Consider the following 15,479-nt stretch of genomic DNA (forward strand, 5'->3'; position numbering starts at 1 on the left):
TTTATATATTTCAATATTATCTGCACTTACGCTTTCTCTATCAAATTTTCTTGTAGAAGAGGAACACACTTGTTTTGACCTAACTTTGTTTAAAAACATCCAAAATGGGAGGCACTGGCATGGCTCAGTTACTTGAGCATCCAACTCTTGATTTCAGCTCAGGTCGTATAGCCACGCCAAGAAAGCACCTAACTCTCCCACCACCAGACACTCCAGATCTCTAGCATGGAGTGGATCAAATAGAAACAGAATGTCTATGGAGCTACAAGATGAAACAAAAATATAGGAGGTGATATTGATCAGGACTCAACAGATCCAGAGAGCCTCAGGGCTCTTTCACATTAGGACATCTTTGAAAGAGACAATTTTAGTCCATTGCTAACATGACATAGAACTAAGAGTGCTCACTTGCTTTAGTATCTGCCATCACAATTAATGAACTCTGAAAAGATGTGCCATTTTAAATGACATAGTTATTAAAAAGGAGTACCTATGAGAATAAGGTAAGTACTATATACTAAATAAATTTCTACAACCAATTAATTCTCACATTCTCAGCCACATCAATTACTTTTTAATTAAAATAATTCCTATAATAGTATGTCAAACTGGCAATAAAAACAATGTGTATACCTATTCTGCCCATGAAAACATCTTTCATCTTAAAAATTAAAGCATAAATAGTACCTTCTTTTAAGGTTTTTTAAAAAATAGAAATGGGTTTCAATAATAACTATTATAAAGATAACAGAGTCAAGGTTTTTGAAGTTCACCTAATTAATTCAACTGCTTCCAGCTCTTCGGCAGTTGGTAAAGAAGTCATCTTTAGAAAAACCACATCAAATGGGCAGTTCTCCAGAAGTACTGCTGCCTCTTCCACATCCCTCATGGTTATGGTGACTTTTGCAATATTTGAAAAGGATTTCTGAGCAATATCGGCCAGGTACTGAACAGTGACATCTCCAACTAATAAGAGGTCTATTTTTGCCTGAAAGAGAAGAAAAAAGCAGAAGTACCACATAATTAATATCTGATCATCGAGGAGATGTCATGTACCAGAGGATACAATAAATAAAGGTGACAAATAACACAATGACTAACTATGCAAGCAGACTGGTCAACTCTAAGGAGCTCACAGACAGGAACTATTAATTTCTTGTCTTCAGTACCTAGGGTGGTGAATAGATCTGAAGGTAATGCTATTTTTAAAAGTTTTGCCTACAAATGCAATTCTGCTGTGGCTTTCCCACCAGTTTCTTTCTATCCTAGGAACAATAGATAGAATTTGTAAGGCCCATTTCCCAGTCACTCATCCTGCTGAAAAATCCATCTACTAGTGAGAAAAACAAACTGGTGACTCTCCCAGATCATTTATTTTGATGAATGCACATTCCAGAGAACAGAGTAAGATCTAAATTCCTAAATTCCAAGAGACACTCATAGTCTTTTCTTTAGATGGAAAAACATGCTATTCAAACCCCAATATTTTAGAGCCCAAAAAAGCATCTTTCTTTCCTTTTGGGGTTATTTTCAAGGACATTTCAAGTAAGAAAAATATAATTTCCATCTTCACCTTCTATTTTCCTATGTTTTATTCTCTACAGTTATTGAACACAATCCACCAAAACTGTCAAAGGGGCATGCTTGAATTCATGCAAAGAGTGGACAGTTGGAAGTGGCAGGCCACAGAGGGTCCTTGCGAGAAAACAGATTTGGTTGCTGACCAGAGCTGAAGCCAAAGAAGTGGGTGAAAGAGTTGGAAATGCCAAGAAAGGCAGCTTCCCAAAGACACAACTCCGCAGGGCATGCTGGTTAAGGTGGTCCACCATGGGGTTTTCTCTCCCCTTCAGCCTGCTTTCCCAGGGGTTGCTGGAAGGAACATTTAAGGTACAAGAAATTGGTCAAGTTCAAAATAAGCAAAACTTTGGCACTTCTCATTTCTATCTGCCTTTTAATTTCCTTCCTTCTTTTGTTTAGAAAAAAAGAGATGAGCCTTTATTTAACCATTTAATCCCCTCCTCAGAGGCAACCACTGTCTGTAGTTTGGTCTACACACTTCCACATGATTTCTATGTCGTGTGTGTGTGTGTGTGTGTGTGTGTGTGTGTATTCCTCAGAAATGCCAGTTGACTGGGAACATTCTCACTTTCCAGGCTGTTATAGATTTAGTCTCTTCAATATATATTTTCTATCATTTGGTGGGATATGGAGTGGAAGGAGAACATGTGCCCATCTGTCATCTTGATCCAATGTTCCTCATTTATGATGATAATTTATTAAACCATTGTTCTTACAATGCTATAATGAACAGCTTTGTAAATATATCTTTGTACATACGTATCTTTAGGCTCATTAAATTGAAGATAACTATGGATGATTTATGAAGGATCTAATTATGAAAAACAGACAGGATTGAATCAAAGAAATAAATGAGATTAATGTTTAAAAAAAAGAGAGAAAAATGTGGAATGTACACAGAACGGAATACTATTCAGCCTTAAAAAGTTAGGGAATTCTGAAGCATGCTACAACATGGGTGAACCTTGAAAACATGCTGAGATAAGACAGACAAAAAAGAAGAAATATTGAATTATTTCATTAATATTTTATGTCCCTAGAGTAGGTAAAGTCAAAGAGACAGAAGTAGAATAGTGGTTACTATGGGCTGGTGGAGACAAAAAATGAAGTTAGTGTTAAATGGGACAGAGTTGCTTTTTGGAATGATTTTTCAGAAGTTCTGAAAATGGATAGTGGTGAAGGTTGCATAGCATCATAAATATAATTAATAACACTGAACTGCACACTGAGAAATAGCAAAAGTGGTAAATAGTATGTTATGTATATATTACCACAATTTTAAAAAGGTGATACATTTCTCAACACGGTTGAAGCCTGAAAACCTAATACTCAGTAAAAGGAGCCTGTCTCAAAAGACCACATAGTGCATGACTCCATTTATATGAAATGTCCAGAGTAGACAAACTCGTAGGGACAACAGGTACTTTAGTGCTTACCAGGGGATACTGAGGTTGAAGAGACCCCTAAGAATTTCTTTTTGGGATGAGGAAGATGTCCCAAAATTTACCTTGATGATGCTAGCACAATTCTGTGAATATAATAGCAACCATGGAATTGTACACTCTTTTTTTTTTTTTCTTTAATTAACTTTTATTGGTGTTTAATTTACCAACATACAGAAAAACACCCAGTGCTCATCCCGTCAAGTGTCCACCTCAGTGCCCGTCACCCATTCCCCTCCAACACCCGCCCTCCTCCCCTTCCACCACCCCTAGTTCGTTTCCCCGAGTTAGGAGTCTTTATGTTCTGTCTCCCTTCCTGATATTTCCCAACATTTCTTTTCCCTTCCTTTATATTCCCTTTCACTATTATTCATATTCCCCAAATGAATGAGAACATACACTGTTTGTCCTTCTCCGATTGACTTATTTCACTCAGCATAATACCCTCCAGTTCCATCCACGTTGAAGCAAATGGTGGGTATTTGTCGTTTCTAATGGCTGAGTAATATTCCATTGTATACATAAACCACATCTTCTTTATCCATTCATCTTTCGATGGACACCGAGGCTCCTTCCACAGTTTGGCTATTGTGGCCATTGCTGATAGAAACATCGGGGTGCAGGTGTCCCGACGTTTCATTGCATCTGAATCTTTGGGGTAAATCCCCAACAGTGCAATTGCTGGGTCGTAGGGCAGGTCTATTTTTAACTCTTTGAGGAACCTCCACACAGTTTTCCAGAGTGGCTGCACCAGTTCACATTCCCACCAACAGTGTAAGAGGGTTCCCTTTTCTCCGCATCCTCTCCAACATTTGTTGTTTCCTGCCTTGTTAATTTTCCCCATTCTCACGGGTGTGAGGTGGTATCTCATTGTGGTTTTGATTTGTATTTCCCTGATGGCAAGTGATGCAGAGCATTTTCTCATGTGCATGTTGGCCATGTCCATGTCTTCCTCTGTGAGATTTCTCTTCATGTCTTTTGCCCATTTCATGATTGGATTGTTTGTTTCTTTGGTGTTGAGTTTAATAAGTTCTTTATAGATTTTGGAAACTAGCCCTTTATCTGATATGTCATTTGCAAATATCTTCTCCCATTCTGTAGGTTGTCTTTGAGTTTTGTTGACTGTATCCTTTGCTGTGCAAAAGCTTCTTATCTTTTTTTATAAATTTACTTTTTATTCATGTTCAATTTGCCAACATATAGAATAACACCCAGTGCTCATCCCATCAAGCGCCCCCCTCAGTGCCCATCACCCGGTCACCCCCACCCCCCACCCACCTCCCCTTCCACCACTCCTAGTTCGTTTCCCAGAGCTAGGAGTCTCTCATGTTCTGTCTTCCTTTCGGATATTTTCCACTCATTTTTTCTCCTTTCCCCTTTGGAATCGTACACTTTAAATGGGTAGAATTGCACGGTATGTGAATTGTGCCTCAATAAAGCTGTTTATTTTTAAAAGAAAAATAAATAATCTTTCTACAAATAGGCATTAGTCGTAGAGGCAAAACTATAAGATTAGAAGGTAAGCTTTTGTTTTTCAACTTAGATACCGCCAAATTGTTTTCTCCAAAAGCTAGAAAAATTTATTTCCCTGCCAACAGTGTTTATGAGTACCATTTCCCCAAATCCTTAATAAAACTGACTAGTCTTAATTTTTCATTTTTGCCAATATTGTGAGCAAAAAAAGACCCCTCAATTTTCCTTTTCATTTTCCTTTTTCTAATTAACTGTGAGGTTAAGTATCTTTTCATTGTAGTGGCAGTTTCCATTCCTGTTTATTGCATATTCTATTTACTATTCTTGTCTACTTATTACCTTTTCCATCTTCCTATCTGCTGTTTATCTTTTTCTTATTGCTCTGTAGTTTATATATCCTGGATATGTCAGCTACTTTTTTCTACTTTGTCATGGCTTTTAACTTTGATTATAAGATCTCTTGTCACAAATAAATGTTTAATATTTAGTAACATTCACCTACTGTTTCCTTTATGGATTTGATGAATTTTGTCTTGCTTTCAAAACCTTTTCTATATTATTAAAACATGCTTTCATAGTGTGTTCTAATACTTTCACAGTATTATTTTTGGCATTTTACTTTTTATCCCATCTGGAATTTACTTGGTGATTAATATGAGGTAGGGATCTAATTCCATCTTTTTCTAATGCAGGGCTCATTACCCAAGTAGCATTAGTGAATAGCTAAACTTCTCTCAGTATTTTCAAGTGCCACATATGTATGTATGTATGATTTTCTGGGCTTCATTCTGACCCATTGGTCTGTCTGCCTACTCCTAATTAGTGCAACCTTAATTCTTTTTATGTCTTTTATTATTTGATAGAATTTAGTTCCCTCCTTGCAATTTTTCAGTTTAGTCCTTAGATATTTTCCCACAATTTCTCTTCCAATAGAATTTTAGCAACAGCTTGTCAAGCTCCATAAAGGAAGCCTGTTAAAATTTTGATTATGGTTGCATTATTTTACAGAATAATTAGGGAATATCATTATAGTATTAAATCTCCCTATTTGGGAAGAATGATTTAGAGAATTCAGGTCTTTTTAAATGTTACCTTCATATGGATTCTGCACATGTCTCCATGTTTATTCCTAGATATTTTCAAGTTTTGGAGCCATTATATAGGGGGTAGCTCTTCTCACTCACTATAGATTCGAATTGATTATAATTAACACAGAGAGTGGCTACTAATTTCTTTTTATTTTATTTATTTATTTGGCTACTAACTTCTGATGAGGAATTTGCTTCAAGAACTTTAGAGTCCTCTTTCTTTAGTTTTAATATATTTTAGGTGATTCTTCTGAATTTTCTAGGTATATAATCATTCAGTCTTCAAAAATGACATTTTTGGGGATGCCTGGACGGCTAAGTGACTTAAGTATTGGACTCTTGATTTCAGCTCAGGTCATGATCTCAGGGTTGAGAGATCCAGCCCCATAACAGGCTCTGAGTTGGGCATGGAGCCTGCTTGAGAGCCTTTCCTCCTTCTGCCCCTCCCCCACCTCGAGCACGCATGCGCACACACTCTATCTCTAAAAAAAAAATATATATATATATATGACATTTTTATCCCTATATCCATAACATATACTTTTTACTTATTAATCTTAAAGCACTGGCTAGAATATTCAAAACAATGGCAAATAGCAGGAGTAACACTGGGCATGCTTGTCTTGTTCCTGAGTTTAGTGGGAATAATTCAAATGTTTTTGCCACTGAATAGAATACAGAAGGTTTCTGGTCAATACCCTCTAACAGGTTAATGAATTTTAAATCAGAAACGGGTGCTGAAATTTACCAAATGTTTTAGTATCAACATGATCATATTCTTTTCTCCTTTATGCTATGTTCTATTAGGTAGTAAATTCCATTAATAGATTTTCTAATGTCAAGCCATAATTGTCCTGCTGGGATAAGCCTATAATATATGGACTAAATTCATTGATATCATTTTAGATTTTTCCATCCATGTTCCTAAGTGAAACTGGATACATTTTTTGTTTTATCATATTGCCTTATCTGGTTTGGGTATCATCAGGGTTATGCCAGCTTTGGAGAATGAAGCAGAAAGTTTTAATATTATTCTATGGTCTTGAATATTTTATACAACAGAATTATCTGCTTCTTGAAATTTAGATAAACATGTCTGCGGAATCTGGGCCTGAAGCCTTTTAGAGAAGATAGATTTTAGAGTACATTTTACAGTTCCTTATTGATTATCAAGAAATGTAGATTTTCTACCTTAAGTGAATTTTGTTCATATATTTTTTTATTTTTTTAAACATAATTTTTATATTTTTTAAATATAATTTTTATATTTATTTATATTTTTTAAATATAATTTTTAATCCATTTTATCTCTTTTCAAATGGATATGTTTTTAAATGTATATGTTATTACTTGCATTGTTATTCTTGCTTTCTAACTGAAGATTAATATATAATTAAATTTTCTTATCTTCTTTTTCTTGGTGATGCTTTATTAGAGACTATAGAACTGTGTGGTCCAACATGATAGCTGCATGTGGCTATCTAAATTTATGTTAACCAAAAATAAAGCTTGAAATTCACCTCAGTTGCACTAGCCTCATTTTAAGTGCTCAATATCCACATAGCAAGTGGTTGTCCTATCAGCCTAATTATAGAACATTGTCACCACTGCAGAAAGTGCTTTTGGATGGTACAGTATCCCAAATGGCACTGATGTGCCCCCCATAGATCTTGATATATATTGTGTTTATGTTCATTCATTGCTAGTTTGTAATTTCACTTACTACTTCTATATTAACCTAAGAGTTACATTAAACACCTACATAAAAATCTTTTTAATTTTCAAGAGTTTAGGGTTTTGGGTTTTAATTGTTTTTGACTATTGACTAGTTGGTCATTTCTTATTTCAGTGTATTGCCAACAGAGAATGTATTCTACATGACTACTCCTTAGAATTTGTTGATATTTTCTTGTGCTATAGTAAACAGTCAATTTTTGTTAATGTTTGTTCCATGGATACTTGAAAATAAGTGTATTTCCTGCTGGGCATATATTCTGTATTTTTTAGACAGAACTTAATGTTTTCTTTCTTATTTTAGGTCTACTTGACCTTTCAGTTTATGAGATGTGGTAAAATCTTTCCTTTCTAATTACAGTTTGTGAATTTATCAATTTATCCAACTACAGACTCTATCTAATTTTGGGTTCAATATATAAAGTTCATGATAATTATACATGTTCACATATTCACATTAGATTATATATTATATAATAACCTACAATGTTTATATAGCCCATTTTATTTTATTTTATTTTTCCCATTTTAAATATATATATCATACATTTTAAATATATATCATACATTGATAATTGATATGGACAGAAAACTATTTGAAACATACTTCCTTGTGCTTTTTAATGCTTTCCACTTGAAATTTTTTTCTGGTACACAGTAGTTTTCCAAAGCTATTTTGATCCTTTCGATATCATTTTGACTTTGTGTAAATTTTGTACATAGCATATATCCGAATTTTTAGGTTTCTTTTCACAATCTGTGATTTTTGTTTTTAACATAGGAATTTAATTAATTACATTAATGGCACTAATATACATTAACTAAGATCATGTAGTAATCAATGTTAATTGTGAAACATTTATAACTTAATATGAAATGGTCTTATTACCTTCATTTGTTGTTTCAGGATTCCCACCAATGGTAATTTTGTTTCTTTTTTCCCATGCCTTTTGTTAGGCTGATTGAATTTTCCTTTCTCCCTCCTGCTGCTCCTGTAAGACTTTGGGAATTAAACTCCTTATTTCTATTACTTAATAGTGGCATTAGGGCCCACAGTTCAGTGCTAGTTTTACCTGGTAAATACTTCCAAGGTCAAAAATCCCTTGCCTCTGAACCTTGAAGCTATTGGTCCATTTTCGTCTAGCATCCAGCTGTTGATGAAAAGAATAAGCTGCTTTATTTTCCTTCCAGTGCCTTTCCCTTTATGCTGTGGGTTCTGATGGTTTTCTAGGGTGTGTCTGTGTATGAGTCTTACTCATCCTACTTGGCACTCAGTGTGGATCTTTGGCTCTGGAAGTTTCCTTCAATTTTTCAATTCTCTCTGCTTTCATCCCTCCCTGGCAATTTTCCTCTAAATGCGGAACATCCACCATTGATTCTTCATGTCTCCATTTCTCTCAAAGAGAGTCCCTTTCATAACATCATCAGCTCACTTGTCCAAAGATTTTTATGACTTCACTTAATGTGAATTGGTCACTTACTTCTAAGATTTTCCTTTTTTGGTAATTCCTCAAAACTGGCTGTTTTTAGGATGTGATATCCTCACTGAGAATACAAATTAGAATTTTAAAAGTTTTTTCTGTCCCCTTAATACCCTGTCTATGGAATAATTGTGTCTAGTATCTGCATTTGCATCTAGTTCTGTTAATGTCTGGAGATCAAACATTTAGGTTATTCAAACATAAACACAAATCAAGGACTAAGCTGACATGTACAAGTAGTGTCCCCAGTGGCTGCTTCCTTCAAAGACACGACTGTGGGTCGTGGTGTGAGTGGTCAGGACAGTGGCAGTAAACCCAGAGACCAGAGAGGCTGGAGCTAGTTGTCAAAATAATAATGGAAGGCACTACTCTGAAAGCCAAGCATTTTATTTTATTTCCCTCCTGGGCAGAGCTGCCGTTCCTTTACGCCTCCTGGTCAGTGATAACGGTCTGGAAATTACCAACACCAGGAACCTGGATCCCACACACAGTTCATTCTCTTCAGGATGAAGTAGGTGTGCACTGGGAGAGTCCAAGGGGTAAGCAATCCAGGGACCCACCTGGTCCAGGTGCTTTGCATACAGCTAATTCTTCACCAGGTGAGCACCATCTGGTCAACTTCAATCAGTTTCTTGTAACATTCAGTCTGGGCTACCACTAGAATTGTTTTCCCTCTGCATCTCTTCTTTAGACCTTTTTAAAGCTGCAGGTCTTGTTCTTTTCTTTTAGTGGCAATTTGATCCCATCTGCTTTCTAAATTCCAAGTTTTCCTGTGAATTTTTTTTTTTTTCCAGAAAACAGCTACTTTGTTCAAACCAAGATCCCAGGAAGAACTATATATTGCATTTGGTTAGGCCACCCTTGGACTTCTAATTTGGAATATCTGCGCCCCCCCCCCCAGCCCCTCACTCCCCCCCCCCCCCCATTTCCTTGTTGAAGGCATCAGCACATGTTTAAGTATGTCCTACTCTGGGGTCTGGATTGGACCAGAGGATTGATTTGTGCCAATCTCACTAACCCTAACCCTGTTTCAAACAGGCAAGAATTCAAACTCCTCAGCATGGCCTTTCAATAGCTTAGTATCAACCCATGTCACCAGCCTTATTTCCTTCCATTTCCTTCAAATGCCCTATGTTCTAAGAAGACAGCATAACACTTTGGAATTTCTACACTATAGAGTATCAGGATCTTTCTAGAGTGTTCCATTTTCATTTTATAAACATCTCTCATTTCCAATAGCACTTTAGGAGCAGTGTGGGAATCAAAGTTATACTGTGGTACTTTTGAGTTCAGATTGTGAATCTCCATCGCAGCACAGGATTTCTTCTATATCAATATATTCCCTTGTGAATCAAATGCCAAAAACTGAAATGGTCATTAACAAGTGGTCATAAAAGGAGTGATTACAGGTTTTTTTTTCTAATTAACCTGGTTAATTGAAGCAATCTATGACCGTCTAAAACTAATCTACCACAGACACAGTGATCATTTGCCTTCCAAACTGAGACATTTTTGAGAATGAAAGGGGGTGTTATTAATAATTGCACTAAAATAATATATATAAACCAAGGGGTCCTATGAATAACTTGTAAAACTTTCTACTACCAAGATTTCCTTTCAAGCATCCTGCCACTTTGCATCTGCTTAAATATGATTGCAATCTATTTATTCTCTCCACAGATATTTATTGAGCTCCTACTGCAAGGCAGATGCTGTGTTGGGAATACAAAGTGAACAATGTCCCCGCCTTCATGGGGCTGACATTCTAGTAATCCTTTTTTCTGCTGCTCAATATACCTTTCAGTCTTTGGAACACAGGAAGAAACATGTATACGGCTCAATTCCAGCAGAGCTACTACTGATTCTTAACGGCTGGATGCAATGCAAAGAGGGCAAAGGCTTTCTAGGCACACAGACCAGGTTCTGTTACCAAGTCCAGCCACCTACTAGTGGCTTTCAGTAAAACACTTGTGATCCTCAACTGGAAGGCAATAATACTTAAATCCAAGATCATTACAATGGCTAATACAATGCCCTGTGTTTGATAGTTATTGCCATGTTTTCTCAAATACCACCAGACCTGTGCACAGAAAATATCCATTCAATCTGATGGAGAACAGAGGAAGTGGAGTTAGATGTGTCCTCATCAAGCACTGAAAACAGCTCTAAGTCAAATGACTCTTTGCCCTAGAGCTCTGAGCCCTAGAGAAGGGGAAATAAGGCCCACAGAGGAGAAAAGGTAAGCCATGAATAACAGAAATCAACTGCTAATTTGAACCCTTTCCTACTAACGCTGATGCTTCTGACTGCAATATTCCCTTCAGAGGCTCAGGGTCTAATTTCCCCCAGAATCTCTCAGCTAGCATGGAGAGATGTCAAGAGGAAGCTCCAAAGAGCAGGACATGGGTACCCCGGGAGAAAAGAGCAAAGATCCAGAAAGGGATAAGGATGTGCAACACCACTAACAGGCTGTTTTGCACAGGGGTCTATAGTTGTGTGCTGTGGTGTGAGGTACTTCACAGGGAGCATGAAATAAAGCAGCTCTGGAAAGAACTGACTTCCAAAGAACTGACCATCAAAGGCTTCCTTCTCTGCTCTACAAAAATTGGTGCCATAGCACATGTGGAATGTTAACTAACAAACTACAACACTGCCCTAGTCCACTATCCCAAAGTAACAAATTAACTGAATAGCTTATAATTCAAATTAAATCTGAATATTCAGTTAAAAATATCTTGTTGGCAGTGTAACATGAACACAGGTGATGAGAAGAATCTACTGACAGGAATAATAAAAGGAAAATGAACAAATTCTAGTATGTTCTGCCTTGGGAAACTGCCTTTTTAGGATGTCCAAGATTTTCACCTATGAGCAACACAACCTGATGCATGACTTCATTAGGTGGGTTTTTTTCCTATTTGAATTGCATACTGCACCTTTTATGTTTTTTTAAACAAAAACAATATAGTCATTGGGAAAGACTGGAAAATTCAAAAGAAGCCTAAAGAAAAAATAAAAAGCATTTGTAATTCCACCACCTGAGGATGAACACTACTAAAACTTTGGTGTAGATCTTTGAGGTGTGGGCAGTTTTTCTATTTCCACATCGTCGACACCAGTGGTTCTTTATCCACTCAGTTTGATTTCTAAATCACAGTACCACACAGGGCACCCCAGTCTCTACAGTGTTTAAAACACTGGATTTCCATTTGCAATCTGCAGCGGGCTAAGCCCTTAATTAGTAACAGCAGGTGCTCAAGTGCTTAAAGCAAATCACTCCTACATTTTAGTGAGTTGTTATTTATGTCATTCTTATCACCAGGAGCAGTGCTGACAATCAGCAGCAGCTGCATGGGCTGATGCTCTCACAGGGCAATTGCTGGCCTCTAGATTCCCCAGGAGTCAAGGGATTTAAACAGCTCTATCAGGAGAAACTGAACAGGCTGCTCTTCAAATGCAAACAAAAGGTTCAGTTGGGGCTTCAGACTTTCCAAGGTTAGGAAGCCTCGATTATTTAGGTACTACTAGATAATCAGATTTTATTCAGAGTTCCATTTTGTGCAGCTTTGCCTAATCCTGTACCCTCACATACCAATTTTCCTTTGAGTTTAAATGGGTGCCTCCATTTTGAAATGATCAAGAAAACTGTATTAAACTGGTCCACTCCACAGTGGTAATTTCAGGAAGCTTGTGCTTAACTAAAGAGGGAGGAGACTGACGCACGCAGAAGAACATTCTAAGGGCAAGCAGCTTTCAGGCAGCCCAGAAGGTTTGCCTCTCCTCTATCAAGATACCTGAAGTAAGAGAGCCCAGCACCATCTTGTCTCGCTTTCTGGGGTGGGTGAGGCTCTTCCTCCTCACAGGAAGGCTCGTCATCACCTTTTTCTTTCTTTCTTTTTTTTTTTTTTTTTAAATCTAAAACCGTCATGGAAATGATTTTGTGCTTCTGCTAAGGGGAAGATAAATCAGGTGCTTTCAAAAGAGGCCAGTGGGCTTTTTGAGATCCCGGGAGGGTGGGAGGACGTGTGAAGAGCGCAGATGCCTTTTCCCGCCGACGGCTTCGGTTTCCAGGCACAACCGCCTGCTGCGCGCATGGAAGCCTGAGGAGGACACGCGAGGACTTTTTGGCCCCCGTGCCCGTAAGCAAACTGAAAAAAGTATGCCAAGCTGTGCAGACAAGAATGCCCAAAATAAACTTTTGCATGTTAAATAAACTTTCCTATATTCAAAGTAAAACCGAAGCTGTCGTCCTTCACATGCCGTCCTGATACCTGCTAAGTCTCACTCCCGGTAACCCTCTGAATGGTTGGCGGCCCCGAAAACCGGAGGTCGACAAAGGTCAAGCGCCTGACAGGCAGGTCCTCAGGCAGCGGCGCGCGCCCCCGGGGCGGCCCTCCTCGAGCGAGCGCCTCGCGCCCCCGAAACGAGCGAGACCTGTGCGGCCGAGGGGCCACCGGCCCGCGCGCCCTCGTGGACGCAGCTGCCTCCCCTCCTCCTCCCCTCCGCCTCTTACCTGGCCGGAGACTTGGCCGCGCTGCGGGCAGGTAATTGAGGCCGCCATGGCCCGCGGCCCACGTGCCGGTCCCGGGGCAGCCTCGCAGCAGGAGGAACTCGGCCACGCCGCAGCCTCCGGCCGCCCGCTAGGCCGCGGCCCCCGCCCCCGCCCCCGCCCCGGCGGCTCGAGGCCGAGGCTGTGGCGCGCACGCCCCTCCCCCCCCCCCCCCCCCCCCCCCCCCCCCGGCCTTAAAGTGGCCCCGCCGCGCGGCCTGGGGCCGGGGAGCTGCAGGCGGCTCTGCTGCGGCCCGCGGGCCCGGGCGGGAGGGGCCCCGGGGGCTGCCCAGGGGGTCCTGGGGTCCGGGGTGCGCCGTGCCAGCGGCGCGCTGCCCACCCACACGGCGACAGACCCCGGGCGCGGGCAGGTCCCACCCAGCGCCCGCCTCACAACCGCCACCCTCGCCTGGAGGAAGCGGAAGCACCGCCTCGCCTCGGGCTGCTTGGAAAATCTTTGGAGTGTCTTACAGGAAATCTTTCAGTTTGAATATTAGAGTTGAGCAAATGCGTTTTTTTTTTTTTAATTCTTGTCCCAGACAAATATATGTAGAAGCTAGAGAAGGCGAGCGCTGTTACGACGCTTTCTTGTGGAATCCCCAATTCCATGTTGTCCGGTGATGCCACATGGTCCCGGTATTCCCCACGGAGAAGGGCAGACGGTCACGCAGCCTTCGGGGAGCTGCTGCTACGTAGCTCGCTTTATTCAGGCTTGGCTAGACGTTTTATGGAGATCCACTGAGGGCCAGGGCCTGTAGGGGATCCTTTCTCTTGTAGGTCTTTACTACTTTTCTGATTTTTCCATTGCCAGAAATTGGGTTGGGTTGGGTTGGCTGAGCTGGAGGTGGGGGGTGTGAGGATGAGGCAGAGGGTAATATCTGGTTGTCACTTTGGATTTCCCTAAACTCTTCATCCCACTTGAACATATATAATACAAACGTGCTCTGCTTGAATCTCCAGGGCCTGCTGTCTCTGGCAAGCCTTTGGTTTCCTGAGCAGGTGGTGCTGTGTGTTCTGAAGGCCTGATTTTGACCAGAAGAGCATGCAAAAATAGTATGGTTCTCTGATTTTGATGGGGAAAAAAAGGTGCAGATAAGCTTCTGATGGAATCATTCTGCAATATTTTTGGAAGCATAACACATTTTAATAGTCATGAATGTTGGCTCTTTATTGATTTTCCAGTTAATCAGGAATTGAGTATCTAGATGAATATTTCTGAGGCAGTTAGTTTGCTCACCAATAGTGGACAAAAGTGAAGTCGTGCCCAAGCACTGGGTGGGGTGTGAACAGAGGCAGCTTTGAGCACTTGCACCCTATATGGTAATCCGGGCACTGCTCTACACAGAGAAATATATTTTAAAACTTACACTCAAGGGGTACCTGGGTACCTCAGTCAGTTGAGTGTCTGACTCTTGGTTTCAGTTCAGGTCATGATCTCAGGGTCATGGATTTGATACTCAGCCAGAGCTGAGATCTGTGCTCAGCATAGAGTCTGCTTGAGATTCTCTTCCTCTCCCTCTGCCCCTCCCCACTGCTTGCACACACACTCTCTTTCATGAATATATAAAAACTTGAACTCAAAATTGTTTCTTAAAAAAGTTTTCTGCTCATTTAAGGTTATTAGCATTCATAATATATGCTTTACATTATTTTCCCTTCCTACTGTGTATTTTTCACAATATATATATATATACAATGCTGAATAGGTTTGTACACGGTCTATTCAAATGAGCTCTTGTAAAGAACCTATGCTTAAATGTTTGGAATTTTTCCATCCAGCTATTTTACAGGAACTCATGTATATAAAGCCATGTCCAGTATTATTGCTTACCTGGCTGGTTCTTAAAAACACAGAAATTTAGAACTCCACGAGACCCCAGAGATTACTTAATTGCCTTTCCCTTTCAAAGATGCTGAACAATATTCTCGTAAGTAGGACTATAACCACAGAAGTTGAAAACCAGACTTAACTAATTGCAATCATTTTTACTAATAATTTTTTACATTTAATAATGCACTGAACTCACGTTTTTTGTGTGTTGAAACCTGGAAGTGAATAAACACACACACTTTTGAACACCATGCTTATGCTATCTTTGGAATGTTAAATCCGGGAGTCTACCCTAACCTGACTA

General features: G+C 39.6%; 1 protein-coding gene across 1 annotated transcript in view; it reads right to left on the reverse strand.

The window, feature by feature from the left end:
- Positions 1-13,357, reverse strand: part of SOHLH2 (spermatogenesis and oogenesis specific basic helix-loop-helix 2) — a 52,648-nt gene extending 39,291 nt beyond the window's left edge. Inside the window, exons 1-3 of the mRNA XM_041767449.1 lie at positions 13,310-13,357; positions 8,389-8,466; positions 774-988 (exon numbers count right to left, since the gene is read on the reverse strand). Coding sequence (XP_041623383.1) covers positions 774-988; positions 8,389-8,466; positions 13,310-13,357 — 341 coding nt within the window. The remainder of the gene's footprint in view (positions 1-773; positions 989-8,388; positions 8,467-13,309) is intronic.
- Positions 13,358-15,479: the final 2,122 nt, after the last annotated feature.

This window comes from Vulpes lagopus, chromosome 8 (assembly GCF_018345385.1).
Source record: "Vulpes lagopus strain Blue_001 chromosome 8, ASM1834538v1, whole genome shotgun sequence".
In the NCBI taxonomy this organism is placed as follows: domain Eukaryota; kingdom Metazoa; phylum Chordata; class Mammalia; order Carnivora; family Canidae; genus Vulpes; species Vulpes lagopus.